The 26,089-nt window shown below is 40.4% G+C and overlaps 1 protein-coding gene across 9 annotated transcripts in view; it reads right to left on the bottom strand.

Moving 5' to 3' along the window:
• Positions 1-26,089, bottom strand: part of IMPG2 (interphotoreceptor matrix proteoglycan 2) — a 64,986-nt gene that overhangs the window by 16,432 nt on the left and 22,465 nt on the right. For 6 of the 9 annotated variants that reach the window (XR_010073043.1, XM_063349965.1, XM_063349936.1 and 3 more), the window contains 7 exons: positions 20,009-20,040; positions 19,889-19,912; positions 10,347-10,399; positions 9,804-9,895; positions 6,688-6,849; positions 3,730-3,788; positions 1,875-1,892 (listed from right to left, as the gene is read on the bottom strand). Coding sequence is in view for 8 of the 9 variants with exons in the window: in XM_063349965.1 (XP_063206035.1) it covers positions 1,875-1,892; positions 3,730-3,788; positions 6,688-6,849; positions 9,804-9,895; positions 10,347-10,399; positions 19,889-19,912; positions 20,009-20,040 (440 nt within the window). In the remaining variant the exon portion in view is untranslated. Of the gene's footprint in view, positions 1-1,874; positions 1,893-3,729; positions 3,789-6,687; positions 6,850-9,803; positions 9,896-10,346; positions 10,400-13,222; positions 13,295-19,888; positions 19,913-20,008; positions 20,041-26,089 lie in introns of those variants that run through there. The other 3 variants (XM_063349947.1, XM_063349974.1, XM_063350004.1) reach the window with 3 other exon arrangements.

Genomic DNA, 26,089 nt, shown 5'->3' with positions numbered 1-26,089 from the left:
GTACAAAGAGAATACAGATCAGAGATACAAGGTTTTCCAACGTACAGCAAGCACTATATTTTTTTTTTATGAGAATCTGTGTCAAGACCCTTTTTTAATATAAAAATATATTGCTTTAAAGGATTCTAAGTAAAAACAATATAATTCTTTTCACACTTATGTCTGCCTGCCTGTGCTTTCCACCACTGCAAAGTTCTCAAGGGCTGATCCCTGCCCTGTATTTCTACTAGTGAATGGTAGACAGACCACAAGCAGACCAAAAGCGTGGCTTTCTGCCAGCATTATTAATAGGCCTGCTGGCATGCATTGGTGCGAGTGATGATTTTTAAGATCATGCCAGTAATGGGAATGGCTCTGAGGTATGAAAACAGCTTGGAAAAACAGGCTGGATATAGTAGCGACATACAGTAGCAAGAGGGAGCCTTGATCACTGTCACTGTGCGGTGTCAATCTGCTTGAAATAATGTCTTTAATAGCAATAAATGGTATTTAATACAGCTTATAATTGGGAACATTTTTCTAGACTTATCGATCATTTATTCTTTAAAAAAGTTTTGTATCCATGTAAAGCTTAGCTTTTTTCATATTAACTCTTCTCCATTTTCTTAATTTTCTTTCCCTGAATACATCTGGATGTCCTTTCCCACATGACCGCATAGATAGCCATCAGATTTACCATACACTGGGCAAAAGCACATGGGAGCTTTAGAAAACATAAAATACTTTGGCTGTACACAGGGCACAGCAAGAAAATGAAGTAATCTATGAAGTGTTAGAAAAATGTGCTCCAGAGACAGGTTTTCCTCATTGCACAGAGCTGGACTGGATTGCTAAAGTAATGGCTCCGTTCAGAGAAGTCTCTAAAGCCCCAGCGCCAGATACAACAGGAACAGAATCAGCAAACACACTGATTAAACCAGGAGCCTGCTGGAGTTTTGCTGCTGGCTCTGTCATTGAAATGAGCCCACCATAGGCTCACCACGGGCACTGTCAGCAAAGGAAATAACAGAGGACTGCAGTAGTGAAAAGGCACAGCAAAGACAGAATGAAGTATGCTCCTCAAAGTAACATTTAGATTTAATACAACTGTGCTGTCAGTTGCAGTTAATAATTCCGAACTAGTAACTGTAACACCATCATCTGTCTGGAAAGGGCTAAAACATCTGGTACTTGGAACATAATCTTTGTGCATCTTAGCCTGCAGAAGTGCAGAGTAGCAGAGGATGGCTTTAAGTCGCTATTGTTTGTAAAGAGATTTGTATTTGCTAACCTTCTAAAATTAAAATGCTCATTCTCTGTAAAACTGCGGAAACTGGTTATACCTTTGCTGAGAAATACACAAAATTTGTCTAACAAAAACCAAGTCCAGACTGATCCCATCTTCTCTTAAGGAATGTTTGTAGAAAGAGATGCTAAGATGTGCAGCACCTCTGGCCTTGAAGTAGCTACGCCAACTGCCTTTACTAGAAAATTATGATTTTCTTATGTACTTTAATTACTGTAATAATAATCATCCTGTATCTATCCAAGACTTTGCTGCAAAGTAAAAAGACCTTGAGTCATCATTAAGCAATTTTGTTTTCTTCACAAAAGAGACTCCTATACACAAGTTAGCCCAGTAACCGACTTGTGTTTAGGAAGATTTTCCCCAAGTAGTTATTTATGATTAGGACTTAAATAACCAAATTAGGTTTATCCATAATCAAAACAGAGCAGTTACTCACAGTTTCTGGTAGAACCCCTTCACATAATATTTATGCTGGATAACTATCTCACTCTGGAGCCAAAACTACAAATCCCCAAAACAGTGCCCTCCAGCTAAATCTGTTTTTACGTCTGTATTCTGACAATATATATTAAAAAGTTGTCTTTACCTGTCCTCCTCAGGAGAGCTGAATATAGAAACAAAACACAACACAACAGAAAAATCTGTTAAATCAATGTTATAGTTTACTTTATGTCTTCTAACTTTAACAAATATACTTTGGTATTCTACAGTGCGCACAAATTTGAAAAAGCATACAGCAAAATGGTTATAAGTTGCATGGTCATTCTGCTGCATAACAAACTGTCCTGCTTTCACTGAACTGAGATATTTCCTATTGATCACAAGGAATCAGCAGAGCAGAGCCATCTCATCTTACTGCAAATAATGCAGTTAAATTGCTGTCAGCACCAAGAAAATCAAGGCTCACTAATTCTACATTAAAGGTTTAGTTTACAAACATGGGGGGGGTTTGTCATGCACAGCAGAGCACAGAGCTCTGGTATTCTGCCAGAAATATCAACCTTTTATTTGTGTTCTGAAAGGAACCCAGAGCTCGCAAATGTATTAGACTGCAAATATTGAGATGGAAGGGTTTGCTACCTCCCAGGCAGAGCCTTGGCAGGGTTTCCCACGTCATTACCCCAGTTTGCTGTGGTTCTAGCCACAAGTGAAAGTAGGAACCGAAAAGTCAAACCTGCCTCTGGGCTCCTGCAAGGGCCGAAGACAGTAGCATTCTGTTTCCCTTGCTGACACCGGGATAACTATTACGTATCTACAAACTAGTCTATTAGGTTGGATAATTATTCTCCCGTAGCAGGCCATGACAAAGTGGAGTTTGTCAGTCCATTTGGGCAATTAGCACTGGGAACCCTCCTGCCATGTTGTTTTAAACATTTAATAATTTCATTTCTATACTGTCCTTTTTTTGGTACTTCTGACACATTGTTGGAACAACCTCACCCCTCTATGTGTGACAACTGCAAGGAAATGAGGCACGACAAGGACAAACAGTTTGTATGCAATAATGAAGTATGTGGGGGGTAAACTGGAAACTGAACGCAGTCTAGGGTTCTGACCATAAAACCTTTCTCACTAGAGCTGCTTTGTTACTTGCATTCTGGCTAGAAAGTATAGGCTGGAATATTATAAGAAATACAGCCTACAATACCTCATAGAAAACACAATTTACATTGACTCATGAACAGCCTCACTAAATTCTGAAAGTTATATCCAGTCCATCCAAGAATAATCATAATTCGTGACCCACGTACCCCAAAACTCAGACATCAGCTGTTTGGCGCATAATACAGGATCCCCTTTTTTCCCAAAATAACTTAAAATGTCACTCTGAAGCACAAATTGATTTGAACAAACTAGTCTTTAAAAAAAAATATTTATAAGAATAAAGAGAGATAAAACATTGCAAATCCTTTATCAAACTATTCACCAACCTTTGCTTCGATCAAAGGGAGAAAGACCCTTACATATCTCAAACGCCAACCTTTAGAGTCATCCCAAATTAACATTAATAAGTTGGGAAAAAAATTTAAATATACTAAATTTTTCCAAAAAGGTTTCTGTGTTCTTGCTCATTTAATATTAGGACATGTCAACAGTATTGAAGAAGTGTCTGATACTAATTTTAAATTAGAAAAGACCTTAATTTTAGGACAGAATCTTGAATAAAAATGCCTTGTCTTAAAATCAAGGCAAGCATATGATGTGAAATTCTCTTGTGGATGCCAGGAGCAAAAATAGAAGATTCCATTTACATACAGTTCTGTATTTCTATTTCAACCTCTGTTTATAGAGGTACCAAATACGAAAGCACTTTCCTTTGGTTAAAACATCCTAGGAACCCCCACGCACGTGCCCAACATTCTTCCAAGAGTGGTGCTGGCATATCACACCATCATACATGATGAGTTTCAATCACCACGTATGCATCAGTATCTTTTTACCTGTAATCCAGGATATGGATGCTTTTGTATCCAGGTAGTCCTTCAAATACACTTTCCATCTATTTTGAGGAGAAAACAAAAAATTAACACAGATTTCCTCCACCCTACTCATTTAGTGAAAAATCAGGAAGCACTTTCAACATTTTCTAAAAATGTAGCCGAGTTGTTATACCAAAGATGAGAAAAATGGTTGAATGTTCTCTCTCTTTATGGAAGAAGAGTTTTGGTGACATTGTTTCATTATCAGAAAAGGAAAAGAAAAGTATGAAGAACAACATCCAGCATTCCCAAGAACTATGGGGGGGGGGGCCAGAATTCAAACAGACTCTGCAGACTACATTCTTTCTCTTATTTACGCAGCACAAACTGGTCTCTGCCCAAAAGGTTTCCATTACCTCCCAAACCTCTTTGGATTAAAAAGAGTTCAGGAAAAAGCTTTGGACCTTAGCAAGTTAAACAAGAAGAGCAGTGTCCGCCGTAGGAACAGGACCTCTTAGACTCCAAAGAGGCACTAATGCATTACAAAGTGCAAAACATGGCTCATCTCCGCTGCCCTGAACATACAAATGTCTCAAAAGTAATTGGCAGTGCTACTCAAAAAAAAGACAACTAGGGGCAGCACAATGGCAGCACATCCAGGCCTAATTCAATAGTCAACTGTATTACACAAGACAAAACCAAGAAACAGAATATGACAGGTTCATGCCGGTTTAGGATTGATTTTTTTCCTCCCAGAGGATCCTTGCCAGTTGAGGATTACTCTTTACTCCTCGAATTCTTCTTCTCCTCCCCAATTTCCCTATTTTTAAACTGTCTCTGGTGAGACTTAAACAATCGAAGTGCTGCCGACTTTTTCTTTTTTCAAGAGCTTCTTTATCCAAGACAGAGAAAAACCAGGCAAGGGATCAAAGGAGTGGAACATCCATGTGCCAGGTGGACTCTGTCCCATCTGACATTTCTTCCACACACACACACTATGGCATGGCTACTTGGCCACACAACTAGGAAAATTAAGATGTCTAGCCTACGCTAGCAACTTGTGACAGTTGTGGTGATGCTTTCTGGCTGCAGTGAAGAGTACATCTCTTTCCCATCTGGCCCAGGATCTGGCAGAGGGTTAGCCCCAGTAAAAGGGATTCAACAAAGAACCCCAACTAAAGGGGACTAAGAAGGAAGCAAAGCTAGAGAAAAGATAAGCCGCATGATGTGCTGCTGTATGGCATCCTAGATGCCTCTCCCAAGAGAAAGGAAAGACAAACTCTCTGCCGCAAGAAAACGATGGTAATAAAATTACCATCATTATAAACAAAATAAAAAAAAAATAGAAGCAATAGGGAGAAGAAAGTTAGTATTTTAAATATGCATTTGTATATTGGTGGGCCAGTAACTTTATACCATACAAATTAAAACATTATATTTTAATTAAAATTAAATTAACTTGAAATAAAGTTTTAATAAATCATACCTACATGCGTATATTTATATATTTATATCTATATGCACATATGTATTTTTCTTTGAAGTAGATGCCTAGCACTCTAAACTATGGCTCATTCCCACTGACTCCAGTGGGGTTCAAGCATGTGTTTAACAACTCTTCTGACGCTGGAGGGTTTTAAAATGTGCTCACGTGCACTGCTGATCCTGGGCATAAATGAGGAGTAAAAGTTGTCTTGGCAGCCTAGATTTCAGAGAGTATCTCACTGCAGTGCACGATGATTCATTTGAAATGTCTCTCCGGAACAGAAATGATGAATGAGTTCTGCCGTTTGCAACTTCTTCCAATTTCCCACCTATCACCTACTCTATACAGACAGATTCTCTAGACGGATGCCAGAGTTTCTTCTACAGTCCAAAATCTGGACACTGTGTAATCTTTTAGATATGCTAAATCCCATTTCAGTGCTCAGCTCCTGTAGGAGACCCAGAGCATGCCCACATGGGCAGATGCTGATGGACTTGCACGTCTTCTGCCTGTGCTCTGCGTTAGCGCTGTGCTGTACCTGAATTATTCGAGCCACCTTCCAGCACTGCCTCAGAATAGGTTGGTGGCTCTGAATTGCAGCTGACTCATGTCCTGCCATTTTGAGAGCGCGGGCAGGCTCGTTTGCTAGGACCCTCAAATTATCTTTTTCACTCCCCAGTTTCAAACCAACTACATTAAGGAAGAATTCAAACTGGAAAATGAGCTTAGAAAATGCAGAAAAAACCTCTAGGCAGACTGGTCACTAGACAGACGTTGAATATATCTTTAAAATTTAAGATTTTGAAGTCCTAAAACTTTAAGAACTAATGAATTTGCATCAAGAGGTAAGCAAGAATCTTGTTGTTCTCTCTGAGTTTAAAAGCTCCTCTGCAATAACACTGAGAGGGAGAGGTACTGAAAAATTCTGAAAGGATGGTAAGGCCAAAATTAGCCCTGGTAGAAGTAGGTCTTTAAAAGGGATAAAAGAAGTTGAAACATTTTTCATTTATTAATAACATCTGGCTTTGTTTCTTTTGCTAACATGAGGCAAAGTAAATTAATGAAACCTGAAAAGGGGAGGGAGAGAGAGAGAGAGAGAGAGAGTAGTCCTTCAGAAAGGTCCTGTTTAGAGTATGTCCCTATTCAGGCATTCAGCATAATTTTCTGATCCTCTCAAAAGCATATTTTTACCTCTTTTGCTGGCAAAATGGTAGCAGGCTATTTCATGAGAAACACAAAAAGAAAATTAGAGTAATTGGTCTTTGGCAACTGGTATGCTACATACAATGTATGACACACTGCCACTTCAAAAAGGGCAGCATGTCAGGCAAAACAGAGTATTCTCATAGTGGGTGCACATTCTCCAGCAGCAAAAGCCCTAAGCTGGTTCTGCAGAGCCCATGAGAAAAAGGCAGTCCTAACACGGGTGCTACATGCTACTACTGCCTTGCAGAGCCAGCAAAAAGCAAAAGGAAGTCAGGGAAGGTAATCACCTGAGAAATGAATTGTTCAGAGAGCAGCTGACGCCTCACAGTGTCTGGGTCACTCAGCTCCTCACTGTACTTTTCACCAACAATCAAAATGCTGAACTCAATCATCTGCTCAGTTGCAGGTCTCGCTGTCTTCTCATCTTGCTTCTTTATCTCATTATTGATCTGGAAGGGAAGGAATAGGGGAGAAAACAAGAGGTGATTTAATGCCTTTTTTTGTTTGTTTGTTTTGCCCTTTGGGTTTTTTCCAAGGTATAAATCCTCATTACCCAGCAGAGACCAGATTCCTACCTATCCTGAATTTACTCCATGTAAAAAGCATCCCTAGATATGTATAGGTACATACGGTCTGCTATCAGTCAAGAGCACACTACATTCCTAAGCTTGGGTCCAAACATCTTTCTTATGTGGGCCAGAAAGTTCTCCAGCTGCTGCAAACCTGGAAGTTTCCCTGGCTCTTGATGGGGCAGAAAACCTGAGCCCATCCCATAAATGCTGTATGGACAGGAACACCCCAGGGCACTATGGTGGGCCACACTGATGGTCATGGGTATGCTTAATGAGATGTGACAATTGCAATCCAAAGCACAGCATGCTGACTTGAGCTATGAGCATACGTGTTCACCTTGCACTATGATGGGGTGCTCATGAAGCCTCAGGGACAGAGACAGCAACTAATGAGGCAATCTACTAAGCAAGAACATTTAAGAATTCTTGTATTGCAGATAGTTCTATTTTCCATTTGCATATCTTTACTCTAGTGGAAGGCCATCTAGTTGACCTCATCTACAAACAGAAATCCAGTTGTGTGGGATGAGGCAATTTAAAGTGCAACTGTGGATACACCAACAGCTCACTTGATCCCAGTCAGCAATAGGCTGATTTACCCAAAATATACTCATTTATCACAAGGCTCCACCTGGAAGACGAGTTACCTTTGTTAAGTCCTACATTCAGAACAACATCTTGTGTTGTTCAGCCTCAGTAAGTGAAGGATCCTCCCAGATATACGACGGACATTGGGAGATCTGCGGGGACCTCTGCTGAGCTAAAGTGGTGGGCTTCAACAGGTAGGGGTCTGCAGTTCCCAAGGAGCCCCGCAGCAGTGGCTGTGCAATGCATCAGGAAAGCACGTAGCTATCATGGCTGCCATGGGCAGCAGCGAATTACAAGTTTTAATCTAATTTGCATGACTGAGCAACACAGGAAAAACACTTTCTGCTTAGTTGCCTAGTATTTTACAACCAGCATACTATTCCTTGTGGTATACTGGAAGACATGAGAAAAACCACATCTTGTTTCATGGTTTTGTTCTAAAACAAAAAAAATTGAGATTTGTGGGGGAGAGAAGGGAAGGCTGGCTTAAGTTAGCTTTAGCGAAATAGCCAAATGTCTTTGGCTATTTACATGCGTTTGTTGCTTTTTCCCCATCAAAAAGGAAAAAAAGAGAGCCAACAAAACAACCTTTTGAGCAAAACTGCATCCTGTGTTATGTATGGTGCAGGAAATGGAAAAACCTTTCTCCAGAAAGTTTAGCTGCCCCCAGTGAGCAACTTATACATTGTTTAGGGACCCTCTAAAAATTTTTAGTTAAATTCTCTTCCTCCCCCCCATCCCTTTTTTACTAGGTAACTTTGGTAAGGACAGTAATGACTGGTACACTCACTACTTAAAGCTAGTTAGTCTCTGAGATATACATACTTAGGAGGCATATATGTGCTGCTACTATATGTCTATTTGCAACGCGATGTAGTTTCAGTCATTTATCAGTCCCCCAAAACCAAAAGTATGGTCAACATATGAGTGCGGAAGATGAGCTTTGCTCACTCTTGGTCTCGTAATCTGCAATGCATTTTGGCTGCACACAGCAATGATGAGGTGTAATGTAACTGTACAGACTGAAAACACTGCGGCAGCAGCAATCTAATTCTGGTTTCTTTCTGATTTACTGACTGGTCCTATTCTCTCTCAGGCAGAAATACTTCAGGCAGTTCTGTTTCAAAAAAGAATAATGGTGTACATAGGACCAAACCACAAGTGTTCTTGGTACATAAAGTCAGGGCCTGGACTCAAGTCAGAAACTGTCTGCCTGTTTCATATTCGCTATTTATTCTTGGAAGCATAATATCAGAGCTCCACAGTCAGCCTTGAAATCTCTAGAAGAAAGTACAGTTTGGCCCAGCTTTGTTTCATGGCCATACTAGGTTACAGAACAGTGCACAGTTAAACCCAGTACCGTAAATCAGCCTCTACTTATATGCAGCATGTGCAACTTTGTAAGCTTCTCAGTAAATCCACTGAGAGTTTCACATTTATAAGAAAACAAAAGCCAGCTGATTCATACCACTGGTTTGCAAAATTTTCTTCAGTCATGTAGGCCCACAAATACTGCAGACGGAATCTAGAGTTTGGGCTTAAATTTTTATCCAGAGGAGATGTTTCCTGGAAGCAAATACTTCCCTGGGATCTATGTGGTGGTCAGCACTTCTGAAAGCCAGCTTGCTTTTACAGAGAGCTTTTAAGTACTTGAGGTAGGCTTCCCGGTGTCGGGAGTTTTGTTTCGCTATCAAGGTAAGGGCGACTGTAAGATGATAAATAAAAGTTCATCTATGTCAGCAGAGAAAAAGGAGCAGAGAATCAGAAGGAATCTTCAAGGCTATCCAGGCCGCCTCTCAGCTGTCCTACACAAATGTACCACATGGACCCTCGAAACGCTACTACAGCAATTTAAGGTGCATTGTCTTTCCATAGAAATAATAGTGCTCCACATTCTTCTTGGAGCTTTCAAAAGCCCTAGGCATTCCCTGTCTAGTCCTGCGTCACTAGCAAAATCCTCACCTGATAGCTCAACTGACGCATTCTCACTCACTGTGGGGGAAGCAGCATTGCAAAGTCTCTGCAAACAAAAAAATACCTACCCAGGAAATTATTTTAAAACTTGGAAAAAAAAAAAAAAAAAGAAAAACCAACAAAAACCTGGCCTGTTCTTATGAAATCTTAATTTATGTTAACACACTATGCTAACACCACCTTTAAGTACTGGGAAATGTAAATGACCACAAAAAATATTATTTAGGAAAGGCAACAGAATGCTGAACCAAATGAAAAAAACCACTCACGGCAGTGTCTGCATCTTCGATCTCATGGATGGTACCACTCACAGGACTCTCAATGGAGATCTCATGGGGGGGCGGAACGTTGGCAGCTGCATCTGCGTTTGAAAGAGAGCAGTATTATTTTGTTTAGGGTTTTTTTTTATACCCATGTACATGTAGATAAACACAGCAGTAGCTCAGCAAGCATAAACCAACAGTAAAATTTGATTCCTATTCCCATCATCATGACAGGAATAACACAGGAAACACCTGAAGAGCCTGAGGAAAAGTATTAAATGCACTAATCAGAATAAAATGCTAATGTTCTCTCTAAGCAGATGTATTTTTGGGAACATGAAGCTAAGTGCAGGAAGAAGTACACAGAACTAATTTCATTATTCATACAATAACAAAATAACATCAGCATGTAACATGATCTCCAGATCACAAACAGCATTATTTGAGATGCAAAAATTCACATCTCTCTCTCAAATCCAAACACCACCGAATTTCTCAATTTTCTAGCAATTTGGAATCAGCCTTAACAGGAGTTAGATGAAAACTGACCTCTCAATGTGGTAACATCAGCATCCGAAGCTGGAGTTGGAGTCCCACTACTGCTAAATAAAAATAAAATCAGAAATTGAAGTTGAACATGGTGAGATATATTTATTAGTTTTTGATTTATCTGTGAGTCTGCTGCCACACCAAAAAGCACGTTTGCAGAATAAATTTGTCATGATACCACTTTGCTGGTAATTTCATAAAAATTAGGCTTTGCAATATTTCAGTTATCTTTTGCAACTTAGATACCGGGTCACTTGCATCACGCAACCCATCATGTGCCTCTCCAGGCTGCTAACCTCTTTATAGTCCAACTGACTTGGAGTCCTCCCCCAGAATACATTTTCTCTTCTAGCCAGTCTGTAAAGGAAGCAAATGCAAAGACCAGAGATAAAACAAAAAGACGACCTGTAACGTTCTATAAACCACTCACAGTTTTTAAAATACTCTCAAGTGCACTAAAACATCACAACTGTACTGAAATCACTGCAAAAAGATGGGTTCTTCTCATTACGACTTTTATTTGGAAATCTTCAAAATGCAGCAGTTTCCAAATCCAATTATTGCATTTGCACACAGAGAAAACAACTCTAGGCCAAATGTGAAAAGAAAAACACTTCAGGTAAAAATCAGATGGAGGCTGTCAGCCCGAAGAAAATCTAAGAGCTTTGCCATGGCTCTTACAGTAAACTCAAGCTCCCTGAGGCCAATTCTGTAAGCCTTGAGCAACTGTCAAATTACCAAGAGTGTGACACACGCTCTGACAGAAACAAGTACTTCCTGAATGAAGTAAGAAGTATTTTTCAGGTTTGTTATATTTTATTATACATAGCCCAATCTGTAAGATTGGAAATTTAAGTGCTGGAGAGAAACTGAACTTCAGAAAAAACATTGTTCACTGCATTGACATATTTCTGTCACTTCTCATGGAACTCCTTTTTTAGTGGTGGCCATACTTGGGCCATAAAGTAAGCATTGCAGCAACGAGACTTCACTGTAATATATGTGAGCACTGATACTGTGTGAGCCATGGTTCCTAGCCTTGCCAGGTTTGATTTTTGATTCACATACTAGATTACTGGTCTTACAGTCTGTCCTCAAACAAAACTCCAGTCAAAGCTGATGGATATTTTGCCTCCTTCAGGACTTAGAATCAGTCTCTGTATCACTCCAAAAATCAAAGGCTTCCAGCACCAGCCAGACAACCAGATGCCAAGTTACAGACGAAAGACACCGGGGCGCAACTGTATCATCAAACATATGATAGATTCACTGAGTTAACGTCTCAAACTCTGTTTCTTCCCCTGCCTCTCACAGACACTTAACATTCTCATATAAACAGACATGAGGACAAATCTGATGAATTTTCTATTTAAGCCAAGAATCTTTTCACCCATCCTTTCTCAGGAGGCACAGGCTAACGCTGCACGTAGTTGTTAAAATATAGTAAGTTTAAGGAATGTTAAACTGGCAGGGTGATATCTACATAACAATTATAAAATACTAATGAAAAATAAAATAATCTCCAGATGAACAAAGCAGAAAATACTTATTCAAGAGTTTAAACGGAACCTTCATATATTTTCCCGAACAAATAAAGTCAATGAATTCTATGCAAGCTTTGAAATGTACAGTTATTTGTGTCTGCTTCCATCTCGTGGACACTGCTACCTGATTTCAGCCAGCACAGTGCAAGGTAACTCTCCACTGATTCTTTGACAGCCTCAGTAAATCTTGGAATGATTTCCAAGAGTGGAAAGCTGAATGTTACTAGCAAGTATAATTTAGACAAGATATGCTCTCTACCATTGCCATCACACGTATAAAGAGTCACAAATAACTCACTCAAAAACATCAACTTCTTTTTGCTAAAAAAACCAACCCAAAATCCCATTTTAGATTTAGATTTTCTTAAGAATGCTGGTTATATTTTAGAGGGATTTAGTTTTCTTACTTGTTTATCATCTTAGACCTGAAATAAAAACTATTGCTTAATTATTAATTGGTCAGATTAAATATTTTCCAGTTACCATTTTCAATAGGCCTTAGATTACGTCTATACCAGAGTCTCACCAAATCACAGCATCGGTAAACAAAGCATTTTAGTGCATCATCTTTAATGATGGCATGTTCAGAATCAAATAGGATTCTACTTTCAGAAGAGGTAAAACAACCTGGGATTTTACTTATTACAAACAGTTTAGCTAACTAAGGTCAGAATAAAAACTCAACAAAAGCAAAGTGATGTGCAAAAACAATTCTGCTACAGGATTTGTAACCTTCTGTTCAGCTGAAGTGCTGAAACCCAGACATAAACATTAGTTAAGCCTTATATCAACCCCCTTTTCTTGAGAAGCGGACAGCAAGAAATGTGATTTTCTTTGGTAGAATAATTTATGCCCTGAGCTCAACCCGGGACTCACAGGACTCGATCCAGCTGCCCACGGGTCAGTGCCTGGCACACTTGCGCACTTTGAGGGGCCTCCGGGCACTCCTGACCTCCGGCTGCTGCCCCAGAAGGCACTGGTGGCCCACAGATGCCACATCATACCTGCCAGCCTTCTGCAGACGCCTCCTGTAACTTAGGGGACCTCCAAAGGACCTAAAAGGCCACGTGACCAACTGAGCTGTGGACCCGATTCTGTGGCGGGTTAGCCTTGGCTAAGGGCCAAATGCCCACGCAGCCGCTCTCTCACTCCTCCTTCTCAACGAGACAGGGGAGAAAATAAGATTTAAAAGTTCACGGTCTGAGATAAAAGACAGGAAGATTGCTTATCAATTACCTCCGTGGGCAAAGCAGACTCACCTTGGGGAAAATTAAATTAATCCATTGCATATAAATAGATTTGGGTAGTGAGAAACAAACATTAAAACACCACCTTTCCTCCACCCTTTCCCAGGCTCGACTTCACTCCTGACTCCTCTGCCTGGTGTGGGCTCTGCAGGGGCAGCGGTTCCTTCAGGAAATGTTTACCTGCTCCAGCACGAGTCCTCCACAGCCTGCAGGGAACATCTGCTCCGCCATGGAGCGCCGCCTCCTCCTCCGCCTTTGACCTTGGCCTTCTCTATGCTGCCGTTTCTAATTCTTTCCGTTCCCTCCCCTTCTCCCTGTGCAGTGTTTTTGCCCTTTCTTAAACATGTTTTCCCCGAGGTGCCGCCATCATGGCCGCGGGCCTCGGCCGTGCCCCAGGGTGGGTTGGTCAGAGCCGTCTGGAACCGGTTTGGGGCAGCCCCAGCCACCCCTCACAGGGGCCGCCCTGCTCCTCCCTCCCCGTCAACAGCCCCTGGGCACCGGCACCCACTATCACAAGATCAATTTCAACCAAATTGCTTGAGTTTTTGAAGGAAAAATCCTCAAAACAGGTCAGAAAAAAAACAAGAGAATGCTAGAATATGAATCACACTTTCAGAAGAGGAGCAGTTTGCAAATGGAAAAGCCTAAAGTTCGATTAAAAAAATTAAAATTCAGTAGAGTACTACTTCTAGATTAGATTACAGGTTATAGAACGTATCAAAATAAAATCCGCCAGGTTCCAAAGGTCCCAGAGCCCTCTCACTGTCCCTGACTGAAACGAATGGCAACTGTCTGTCCAAGATGGCGCTCCGGTTAGCAGCGCCACCTCAGACACTGGGCTGGCCACACAGTGGAAACCACAGGCCGAACCGGGCCACAGGGCAACCATGAGAGGGCTGAAAAGCAGGGTGAGAATAAAGCCACTGTCACTGGCAGCGTAATAAACCCATCACCTCAAGCAGCAGCAGAACACGCTCTTTGTCCAGGCTGGGTAATGCGTTCTTACTGGTACTGAGGGGCTTTTAGTTACAAGCCTCCAGGTGCTAAGCAATTTTCTGACAAAATTCCAGCTCACAGCTGTCTGGAAATTAAAAGCCAGGGGCTTAAATAACACCTAGTAAAACCCTAATCAATCTAACCAAGCAAGACCAGTCAAGTACTGAATTAGGTCAAATTAACAGTTACCACTTTTTCTCAGGAGGACAGAAATACTGTTTTAAGAAATTGCGCTATAACCAACCTCAATTTATGCACCACGTTGTTTTTTCATTGCTTTACCAGAATGATGAGGTTTCCTTTCTTTTTGATCCATTTCATTTTGCCTTCTGCTTCCCCTTAACGTCTTAATTTTTCAAATGCCCGCTTCATTAATCTCCTAAAAGAACAGCAATAGTACTAGGTATCTCTAAGGAAGCCACTCAAAAAGCACAGGACAATGCGTACGCTAATTTGTCTGAACACACTGCTCTTCAAAGTAAACACAGATTCAAATAGATTCAGACTCCCCTTCAGTCACACCATTTAAAATATGGGTGATTTTTATTGTTATTTTTTTTCTCCAGGATTAATCCAGGGCCCAGACTTTGTATTTTAACTATACCTAAACAAGCAAGCCACTCCAGGTGGAGGGGCTGTATTCCAGCAAGAGCTTACTGTGAATTTGAGACACAGACATATGAAATGCTATTTCTATTGTCCTACCTGCACGGGTGATGCCCTGGACCACCTTGGCTGAGCAGTAAGCAAAATACAAAAACATACACATGTGTATGGAGAGGCAGGAAGGAATATGCACAAGCAGATGTCTAAGCAGCAGAACGAATGACACTGCACTGTGTTTCCTTGGCAGAAACAACTGGTTTCAGATCACAGAGCTCTGTTAGACACCTGGATCCAGGCAGGTGTAAGACAAGACCCATCAGGGCCTCAGAAGTTGATCTGAAGCAAACAGTGCTTACGGACAGCCTGTACGTATTAATACAACAAACACAGCTCACAAATACAGCCTATATTCTCCTTCTTCAAGCCCCATGGTGAGTACTTCTGTGTGACATCAGTCCCATCAGGAAAAGACTCAACAGGTTCCAGTCCACCAAAGCACAGTGTCCCATTGACCCACAGGCAACTGTAAAGCCTAAACAAGTTCTTTTGTGCAGCCATGCCATGTTATTAAGGAGAAATACCACTCTGGACCTGTCAAATGGGACATAGGTGATACAATTTCACCTTATATAAAGGTATTAGTTACATTTTTCTCTACATCTTTCCTCAAGGTTTAACACAAACTCAACTCTGTGGTTGAAGAAGGTACCGTCTTCAGATTTATACTACCTATACCAGATGTCCATCAGTTTATTTATCAATTTGAATGTCCTAAAGTCTAATTTGCTATGGCAAGCATTTATTTTTCTTAAACATTATTATTTCAATACTCATATTGTGCAAAGAAGGGAAAATCATCTTATGGCCTGGTTTTCTCCTTTTTAACCACTTTAATCACGCATCCTTGAATTAAGGAAGTATGCAATTTCAGAAGTATTTTTATCCAAGTACAGAATGCAAGACTGAGCCTTGTATTCAGATTCTTTTCCTTTTAAATTGTACTTTCATTTATTTTAATTTTCATTAAGGTAGTTCTTGAATTTTAACCTCTTGTTTTTAATTAAAGCGACAAACCTTTCATATGTGTTATCTGACAGTAGAGAGCACAAAAGGAAATACACAACTGAAGAGCAGCAGCATGGAACTCTTCACATAGGGTAAACCTGTGCAGATGCTCAAAAATTTCTGAAATGAGTAATATCGTTGCCAAATACACATACAGACAGTAAAGGAGCTCTCACATGTTTCTAGCTCACTGCAAGCAGAACTGCTGAACTGTTGAAATGATCCCAGCACAGAAGTCAAACTCTTTCTTTCATGAAACACATTTAGATAAAAGGTACAAAAATTGAGTTGATACATCATCAACTATTGCTGCCACCATTGATGAAATATGGATCCTAAATTTGCCAGTGTATGTCAAAGCAGAGAACATGGACAGAACAAAGGAGGTCCGGACATGATTTATTATGACTAATTTGAGTCCAGAATCACCAAGTACCAGTCAGAAAGGACATGTGCTTCTATTGATTTCATTCAATAGCCACATCTGAAGACATGAAAAAGTAGTGTATTATATTAATCTTTTTCAACTACCTCATACTCTTTTTTTTCTTCACTATGTTATTGTGCATACAGCATTCAAGCAAGGCTATGACACAAAAACTCTGGTTTCCTACTGCAACAATTTTGTGCAACTCCTTTGCCTTCAGTTGACTCTCATGATCTGGCTTTTGACGCCTCAGGAATTAGACAGAACGGCTGTCCTATTGTCACAAGACATAGTCCAATATCAAGAGAGCAAAATTCATTATGCAAAGTCCCAGTGGCCTACTGAATAAAGCAATCATTAAAAGCCTCTAGCTGATGCAGTACTCCTACGCTTCCAGCTGGGGCAAAACTTCACAATGTCCACTGGGCTGTTCCATACACATCTGGATTACGTCCCATCTATTACTTTTCCTTTGAGGTTTTCTCCTCAGTGGTACTTAGGTTAATCCCTCAGTTCCTTAAAAGGCCAGGCTAGCTGAGCGTTTAACCTATGTAAATGCGCGCACTTGTTTCACAGGAACAAACTTCCATCCTGCTGTTACGCAATTGCCAGTAATGCCGGATTGTGAGTTATTCTGGGAAGTAAATTACACAAGTACAAGCCACCTTTCTGCAGGCTACACTAAAACTATCCTGGCATTTAACTAGCTGAAACCAGCTTTTTCCAATTAGATAGAGACACAGTATTGACATCTAGGTAGGATTAAATGAGATGTGTTAAATTGTTTAAGTCACAGTTTCAATTCTACAGCTGTTTATTGCTTTCAACACAGTTTTACTTCAATCTGGAAAGGCAGTGTAGCTAAAATGACCAACAGATATCAAGGGCCTGTCTTCTGTTCCAGATCAGCCCCCAATTAAGAAATCGTTTCACAGAAACAAAAATAAAATTGGTTAAAGCTCATGAAAAGAAAATATTCTTTTAACTTCTTGTGCCTGGGCTATACTCTAGAGAACGAACCTACTGCAAAATTTCCTATGTTCTTATCAGTGGGAAAATAGACTGAGAAATATGCCTAATGCTAGTTCTCCAACCTGAAATGACTGCTTCTGCACATTCATCAGAGAAACTAGAGTTCCCTGGAGGACGAGTCAGAGCACCTCTGTCAGACCCCTGCTTCGAGGCATCCTCTGCAGTAGACTGTCCTTCCCCAGCGATTTGGGAGCCTCACCTGAACATTTCATCTAGATATCTAAAACTGGTGCCTTAGGATAGTCCTGCCATCCCCGGAGACATGGGACCAAGCCAGTTCCCCATTCTGACACAGATGGCACAGCTGGGCGGCAAGACAGCCACGTTCAAATCAGTCTGTTGCCCTGAACTGGACCAGCCTCTCTCTGCACATGTGGGTTGGCAGGTGACCACAGCACTGCCCAGGAGCTGGCAGAATGGCACTCGCAGATCCTTCTGTACAGGAGGGACCTGACACTGGATTTCCCACAATCTGCCTTAAGGACTGGGGTTGATCCTGGGTTAGGTGCTTACTCTGACTTCTGACCGAAAATTTTAAAAAGGTCTTCATTTTATTCTGATGTGTACTGGGAGGTCTAGTATATTTTTGCAGGAAATAATAATGTTGGCTGTTGGCAATGCTGAGATGGCTCATTCACTCCTCGATGGAAGACATCTGAAGTTACACGAAACATCTTCTACCCATGACAGCCGTTCATGGCTTTGTTTTTATATGGCCCTGGCTTACAAACTTCACATCTTAAACCACAAATGGACATCTCATGATGTCCAGAATGCTCTTAGAATAAGTTTGTGGGTTTTAGTATTGCAGAAATAATTTCTACTTATTTCTTCCTGATACTCCATTATCCAGAGCAAATCCGTTTCCATCTCACTGCTTCAGTCCTGTATCGCTCTCCTTATGGTCTAAAATTCACTCAAGCACAAGACAAACAACAACTTTCAGAGGAAAAGATATAGTAAAACCAAAGTTTAAACTGACTTAAAGTGACAACAAAGATCCCATCCTAACGCTATAAACAATCTGAAGTCATATATACTGGAATAAAAGCAGTGTATTTTCGAGAGTGATGCAAGTTGGGTAAAGCTTGCCAATTGTCAACTAGAGCCCCTTTAATGCCTGTCACAAAGCACTTGATAAGATGGCTTTTGTGCAAGTACAACATTAATCACTTTGATGATCCACCTTTCAATCACATGTTGGGCTTTTTACATTGGTAGGTTGTTTAGCCCAGTGCATGCAGTAACTCTAGATTAATTAGTATTGACATATCTCTACATTTACTAGATTTCCTGAATGATCACATAGAGGGATAGAGTAGGTTTTCAAACTTAAACTACTTCAGAAAGATGAATTTTTTTCAGTCTTCAACATTCAAACTGAGATAACTGTATCTCTCAATTCACAGTTCCTGATAAATAAGATGTGGTTCCATTCACGTAAAGAGCCAGTCTAGAGAATAACAGATGCTAATAAGAAAGAATCGGACCCACAAAGTTTACAAGATTTTATTTTTTTTTATTTATTAGCTCTTTGAAAAGAAAAGCATATAAGAGTTTGGTCAATGTTGCATTCTCAACAGAGCAAGTTCTGAACAGGTGTACGCTACCCAGAGTACCTGGAGGCCTTGGGGAGTGCTCATGTCAGAGGAGTAATCGGCTCAATAGGACAGAGAGAAACCAGTCTCTTAGGAATCACTTTTGCCCTTACCTTCTCATGCTAATAATTTTAATATATAATGTTGTGGTTATTAAATCATTATAAGGATTCCTAATTTGGGAAGTTAGGGTTTTTTTAGAGTCTCTTAAGCAATTACTCTTCCCAGTAAATGACTTACTCATATTTATCATAGCTCTATGTGGTCTGTAAAGCAGGGAATTGAACCTGCCAATTTTTCAGAGATGAGTTCAGCACTGGGTTGTTTGGGTTTGAATTGCTCTAAAAATAACAGCTTACATTAAGTTCTGAGTAGGAGTGGAGTAATAATTATTTTAACTGGTTTTCCTTTCAGCTCAAAAAAAGACACAAAAATAACAGGTCAAGTTCAGGTTTGCTTTGGTAAAAAGAAGACATAATTCAGACTAGTTTTCATTTTTATTGCCTTGTTAAAAGTGTGAGGAGCCCAAGCAGCCAATTCCCTTGTGTTTTTAGAGCACATCTGTCAAAAGCTTTTTATAAAAAGCATTTCAGAAACATTCCACATTCTTGCTTGTTGTAATGATGACCAGGACTACCTTAAAGCCTCTGGGAAAGGTTCGCAGGATAACCGGAATGCTAACACAAGTAACTATGGACACATCTCTTTCCCAAAATAGATTTTCCCCACTAAACCTCTTCAGGTAAATAGCCTGCATCAGTGCCCGACGGCCGACAAGGTGATGACATACTTAAGCAAAAGTACAACCTCAGATTGGCTGAGATATTTTGAGCGTGCCAAGCATGCTAGGACAGCCTGCCAGAGGTTCACATGCAAGAACCACAGGATTGCTCCACCACACTTTTCTATATGTCCCTTGTGCACAAAGGTGAATTCTGTTCATCTTCAGTGCACAAATCAACACGAGCAGCAGCAAGAACTGGAGAAAGAACCAATCAGCAGCCTTTAAAAAAGGAAAATTACTCACCCACATGACCAATCCGTGCAGGAGCTGACAAGAAAAAGAGAGAAAAAGTTACAAAATGTCACAACTCAGCCCTGCTGTTGTCTCCAGAGAGAATAAAACGCAAGGTGAACACGTACTCACCTGCCCATTGCTTCCTTTGTATAGGACAGTTTCTGGAAAACAAACAAACAAACCCTAAGTATATTTGAGTATCATAAGGCAAAAGGCATTGAAACGTGGTTTATACCACTTTGTTTCCTCTCCTGTGCCAAAACAATTATCTTTTCTTTGTTCTATGTTCATTTATTAAGTTCAAAATTTATTAACAAAGTCCCTGCTGAAAAGAAAATGTGTCCTACATTTCCAAAATAAAACTGAAAATGAACAGATGCTGTAAAGAGCACTAGGTTTGTTAGAAGATGCTCCGCATTTCTGCATTTTCCTGCATTGTTCTGCAGGAACAATGTTCTCTCACCTCAGAGGAGGCTAGCAAGCAGTCTTAAGAAATACAATATTACTTCTGCTACTAGTCTATAGATTTAAAACCATCTTTCTGAAAGAACAGTTACCGCTTAAAGTAACATAGTAGGATTAGTCTGATGACTTTATGGTTATAGAAGTGACAGGGATGGGATTTTTTAATTTATTGGTGTATAAAGACTAAAGGTAGGGCTACGCAGTTCACAATTTTGCATCAAAATTCTTGTGGCATTAGTGCCATTGGTTCTAGAGAGGCATCTCAGGAGTTTCTGTGAGGAACTCCACAAGAAGTGGAGATCTTGAGCAGTTTGCAGCATGATAGCTGTTGAGGAATAATGCTGTATCCTGCTGCTGTACCAATTTGAACAGAATATAAAATACTTAAAGACTATTGTCCAGACACAAAATTTCTGTTTCTCTCTGGTTTGGGGGAAAAAGGGATTGTTTGGTGGTTTGTTTATCGGGCTGGCGTTCTTTACATAATCAATGCAGATATATTTTTCGGTAAAAACTCAAGCCAAAGTGGATCAACTCAAATATCTACTTTGAAGTTAAGTTACAATAAACTTAAGACATACCATTTCCACTTTGAAAACGTCTCTGCAACACACACATACGTATTTAGTGACCTAAGGACTGTCACTCTAAGCTATCCTGGTGATTCTTTTTGTGAAGGAGGAATGAAAGGCAAAAGAGACTTTCCGAGCAGGGTAGCCTGCTCTTTCTCTTCACCTATGTTTCTAAGGAAGTCTGGAAGTTCAGTTTTTATTGGTTTGGAGCCACCCCAATGACTACCTTTCTCTTCTTTCCAGGACATGTGGACAGTAAGTGCGATCACAGCTAGAATGGCAGGCAGCCTGGATATCAGCCTGAGGGCTTGCCAAAATACTAATTTCACTCAGTTTGCTTTTCTGCGTGTACTTTGTCCAAACTTTATTGTACAAGTCCATTAAATGAATACTTTAGTATGAAAAACTAAGACACGGCAAGACCAGTTTTAAGGGACAAACCAAGAAACTAGCAAGACCAGGTAGTCTAACAGTGAAAAGTCGAACTCAGGGCCAATAAAACTCTATTCGACCATATTTTTTTAAGGGGTCATTACACTGCTCTATACAGTGCTTGTACTCAGCTTTAGTGCACTGGGATACACAAGGAATAGAGAGATTGATTCCCTCTCTACAAGCTTTTGGAAAGTTATATATAATTAATAGCCCATATAGTAAAAGGTGCTTGTTCATTAGAAAAAAAAAGACTTTCTTCCATATTCAGTCAAGTCAAGGCAGTTTGGAGGTGCTATTAGGGGCCCCACACGTCGTTTTAATACCACCTCGTAGTCCTTACCCAGCAGCTTTACTCACTAGTCCACAAAGGCTACTGACAGCAGAGGTCAGTAAAGTCCTGATCATTTCATGGAGGAAGAAAAGGGAGACGCCCCAGTGGGGGGTGCCTTGGCCAAAGCTCTGTTGCAGGGCAGCCTGCGGAGCTGGTGGCACCCAGCTTTCCTGAGCCTGGGACCCAGGACTTAACCAATGTATCTTGTTATTTCCAAGTCTTCTCTTCAATATATTATAAAAAGAAATCATAAGAACCAAACCTGAAATGCCAAATTATTATTTTAATGGCCAAGGCCTAGAATAACAAACATGACACACTATCTCCACATTTATGTTTTTTAAAAAGGCATCACATTACTAAGTTGTCATCCAATTTTGTAGTAAACTAGCAAAGCCGAATACTGTACGATTGGCTTTGAATTTGCCTCTGTGTGGGGTAGCTGGTTTACTTCTTGATTTAGCTAGTTCAGGACAGAATATTCTCTTCGTTGCAAACCACATCTTTTGTGAAACAAAGTAACTTTAAAGGATTACATGCTTTACATGGCTGTTTAAAATAACCTGACTTTTCAGAATTCTTTCTCAGACAAAATTGCCCCTTAAATTCAATGGCACCTTTGAGAAACAATGGTAAAGATTGTCACCCTTACATTTGGTTGCTGCATAATGCTGTGAAGCTATTGGGAAAACAACATCAAAAAATGCATGAACTGTAAATTACAAGTGAGTTGATACAAGAATTATCAGTCATCCATTAAAATCCAGATGCTAGTGCAAAGCTTGCATGGAGGTTATTATGATTTTGCAGCTTTATGTCCCAGGTAATATCTCAGGTTTTACAGTAAATTTGAAAGGCAAGTATGATCTCAATATCCTGTATTCAGTTTCTTACAGTCTACAGAGGGCTGAAAAACAGATTCACACATTTTGTATCACTCCTGCAGACTGAAATAAAAGACTTGGGTTTTTATTATGTTAAATGGGTTGATTATTTTTTTTTCAACTGAGAATGTGAGAATGAAGCATCCCCTTATTGCCAAGCTGGCACAGTCTGCTATAATTTGTAGTGCGATTGCCTTCCTCTCTCTTAAACGTCTAACTTGCATTCCAATCTGAAGTGGGGGCAAGCACTGACATATTTTAATTTCACGGCAAACAAGCACATTTTCCCCCTAATTAGAAGCCAAGGGCTCTGGAGTTCTAATACTGGCTTGGTTTCTCATTTAGTACAGAATAGCCCTTGCCAAATCACTTCAACTCTCTGGCTCAGTTCCTTCATTAACAAGATGGAGTTATAAACATACCTACCACACAAGGATCTGCAAGGATTAATTAACTTCTTTACCCTTTGAATACTTGATCTATAAATAGTTCTACATAGCAGGAGCAGCCACACCAAAGCTCGAGGGGATGGCTTTTACTCAGTGAAGCTACATCTGGCAGATGCTTTGTATAAAATTAGTTCTCTTCAAGCGAGACCTTCATAACATTATCCTACCAGCTCTTCTAAAGCTGGGGCTGAGTTTTGTGTCAGTTACGTTACTGCTTCCCTTTCTCAACAAACCACAGTTAGTTTTAAATAATGCAAAGTTATCACAAATTTTAATAAAAGTCCATAGAATTAAATACAGGCTACCACACTAGCACAAATCACATACAGTATCACCGGGATGGATGAGCTTCTGTCAACTCTTGAACTTGCAGAAAGGCAATTATTTAGGATACTCTTGTCTGCTCCTAAGAAACAATCATTATGCACAGAAGACAAAATATCTTGGAGATAATTCCAGGCAGGAGAAAAAAGGTGGAAGAAAATGTCAAGGAGATTTTAAATTAATCTCATATTAATTTAATCCCATCTGTGTAGGATCCCATCTGTACCAAACATGTTTGATTTAACCTACCTGTCCACATGATTTCCAACAGGAAAGTCATACCAAGAAATCATTTCTCTTTGCCTGTCCCGATTCCCCACCACGGTGCGTGGCAGAACCATGCTGTCATGGAGGCAAGGCCAAAGCACTGGGGGGAATCCAAGGGGATGAACGACAATGTCCAGAACTGAAGCTGGCGGGAAAGGCCAGGATGGAGAGCAGCACTCTGAGGCACAGCCCTGACAGATAAAATGAAAATATGCTCTAGAGTACACAAGAGGAGAGGCAGCATGGAAAGCTTAGTGGAACAGAAATTGTTTTAGCCATGTTCAACTTGAAATGAAGGCTGAAGATCCATGGTAAGGTGTCAGAAACAAGCTAAGGGTTCAGTCTGTCCAGGAGGAATCAGCTCCACAGCAGAGGTGAACTCTCAACATAGAAGTCATTCCTCAGCATGTGTTAGGCAGCGCTATCTAGAAACAAGGTGAAAAACAGGGAAAACAAAGAACTACAGATTTGCACAGTAAAGGAGCTGATCAGACAAGGATGATGAGGATGAAGTATCGGTTCTGAGCTCTTCCCAGAAAGAGATGAGCACAGGCCTCACTGCTGACAGTTTCTGTGCTGTGCCAGGCAACAGATAGAGACACCGAGAAGGAAGATTTAGGCTATAATGGGAGGAGAGTGACCAGAGAAAGACTTAACACAGAAAGAGCTTAAGAGATGAAAGGGAGATGAAGATAGATGCAGAGAAGTAACTGGAGTTAATTAATCTATTTGCATACGTGTGATGAAGGTTTGTTTTTGTTTGTTTTTTGTTTTTTTGTTTGTTTTTTTTTTTTTTTTTTTAAGTTAGAGGAAGCTAACTAAAACTTGCAATACAAAAAAGAAAGAGCCAAAGTCAATAGGAGAATATTAAGGGGGGGGATGCGAGAGGGAGTGAAGGAAATCTCACAGAATGGCTCCAAGGATGGCAACAGATGAGGGCTGGGGTTTTTTTTGCATCTGTAAGGGGTGGGGGTGTGAAAGAGCAAATGAGAATCTGTTTTTTTCCAGATTTAGAAGAAACTGGAGACATTTCATGCAAAGAAAAGAATGTTAAGGTACCTAAGTCAGTGATCAAAAAGATACTGGAAACTGATTACGACACTTGATTAAATAGAGAAAGACAATGGTTAGCAAGGAAGACCACAGAACAGGAATAGGAGAGATAACAGAAGAGGCATTTCTGCCTCAGAAGAACCTTAGGAAGACAAAATCATCTACTGTGTGAGGTGGCCAGAAACTACAGCACCAGGAGTAAGTGGTTACAAATGACTCACATCATTTAGGTGCTACATCCCCCCTTTGAACACAGCTCAGAAGTCAGGCAAAATCATGTATTTTACATTGCTAAGTGCCCGTTTGAGCATGCTAAGGATGTGTGTTTTGTTACGCTATGCATTAAGGCACCTTAAGGCGGGGTTGCCTTCTGCCCCTTTGATCCCAGTCTCCCTCACTGAGCAGCTAGTCTGTGCTCCAAACACACGGAAAATGAGATAGAGCTGCTGATGGGCTGAGAAGTCAATACCAAACAAAAGTACTGCTGAGTCAACACAATTGCAGGTTTTGTGTTTTGTCCCAGGAGCTTTTCGAGTTGACTTTTGGTAGGTGAGCACCTCCTGTCACTGTTTTGGGGAGTGCTGGGGAAACCGTCTGCCTTTTGGTTCTCAAACAAAGCTGTGCTACAAACTCCTTTTCCATGGCTAACTCTTGGCTCTCAGCTCCACTAAAAGATGCACACAGCGCAAGTCTCCCTCTTACCAGCAACCAACAATCACGCACACCTGCTTCCTTTGGAAAGGATTCATGACCTAATCCATGTTGTCATGTGTCCCATTTGCCCAACACTGTACATGAGCCCGCAGCAGGTATAGCTGAGTATCTGCTCGATGATTTCAGTTAGGTGAGCTCCCTTAATTCTTCATTCCTCATGACAGCTTTTTTCAACGTGCCTTATTATTGTAGATTGTCATCAGATCTACAAGGAACAGCAACTCATTAAAAGTTCACTTTCTGAAATTTGATTGACATTTGGAGAAATAGAGATCGGGACATGTAATCTGCCAAAAAGGACGGATTTGCCCTATTATGTGCCCACACTGGAAATGCGGGATGCAGACAGAATTTTACTATGGGAGCAGTGCAGTATGTTTCATGCTGCATTTTGCTATGGACTCAAGAAGGAGATTCTACTTGTGTTGGAAAGATGAGGGTCCACCTACATCCAACTTCCATTAGAGTCTCCTGGTAAAACCTAAATTTTCTAATTTCTCCAGGAACTGTAAAACATCAAGTTTCGGGATTTTGATGAATTAAAATAAATGCCCCAAATTAAATGACCAACGGAACAATGACAAAGTCAAGGAAGTCAGTGGGCCTCTTTGCTTGTTTTATGGACTTTGGTGAACAGAAAGGTCACAACAATTATCTCAGCCCACCACAACTTAACTGGATGTGTGACAATTAAACAGGTAAATGTGACCATGAGT

Source organism: Chroicocephalus ridibundus, chromosome 1, assembly GCF_963924245.1.
Source record: "Chroicocephalus ridibundus chromosome 1, bChrRid1.1, whole genome shotgun sequence".
In the NCBI taxonomy this organism is placed as follows: domain Eukaryota; kingdom Metazoa; phylum Chordata; class Aves; order Charadriiformes; family Laridae; genus Chroicocephalus; species Chroicocephalus ridibundus.
This window is presented reverse-complemented; position numbering and strand designations above follow the sequence as displayed.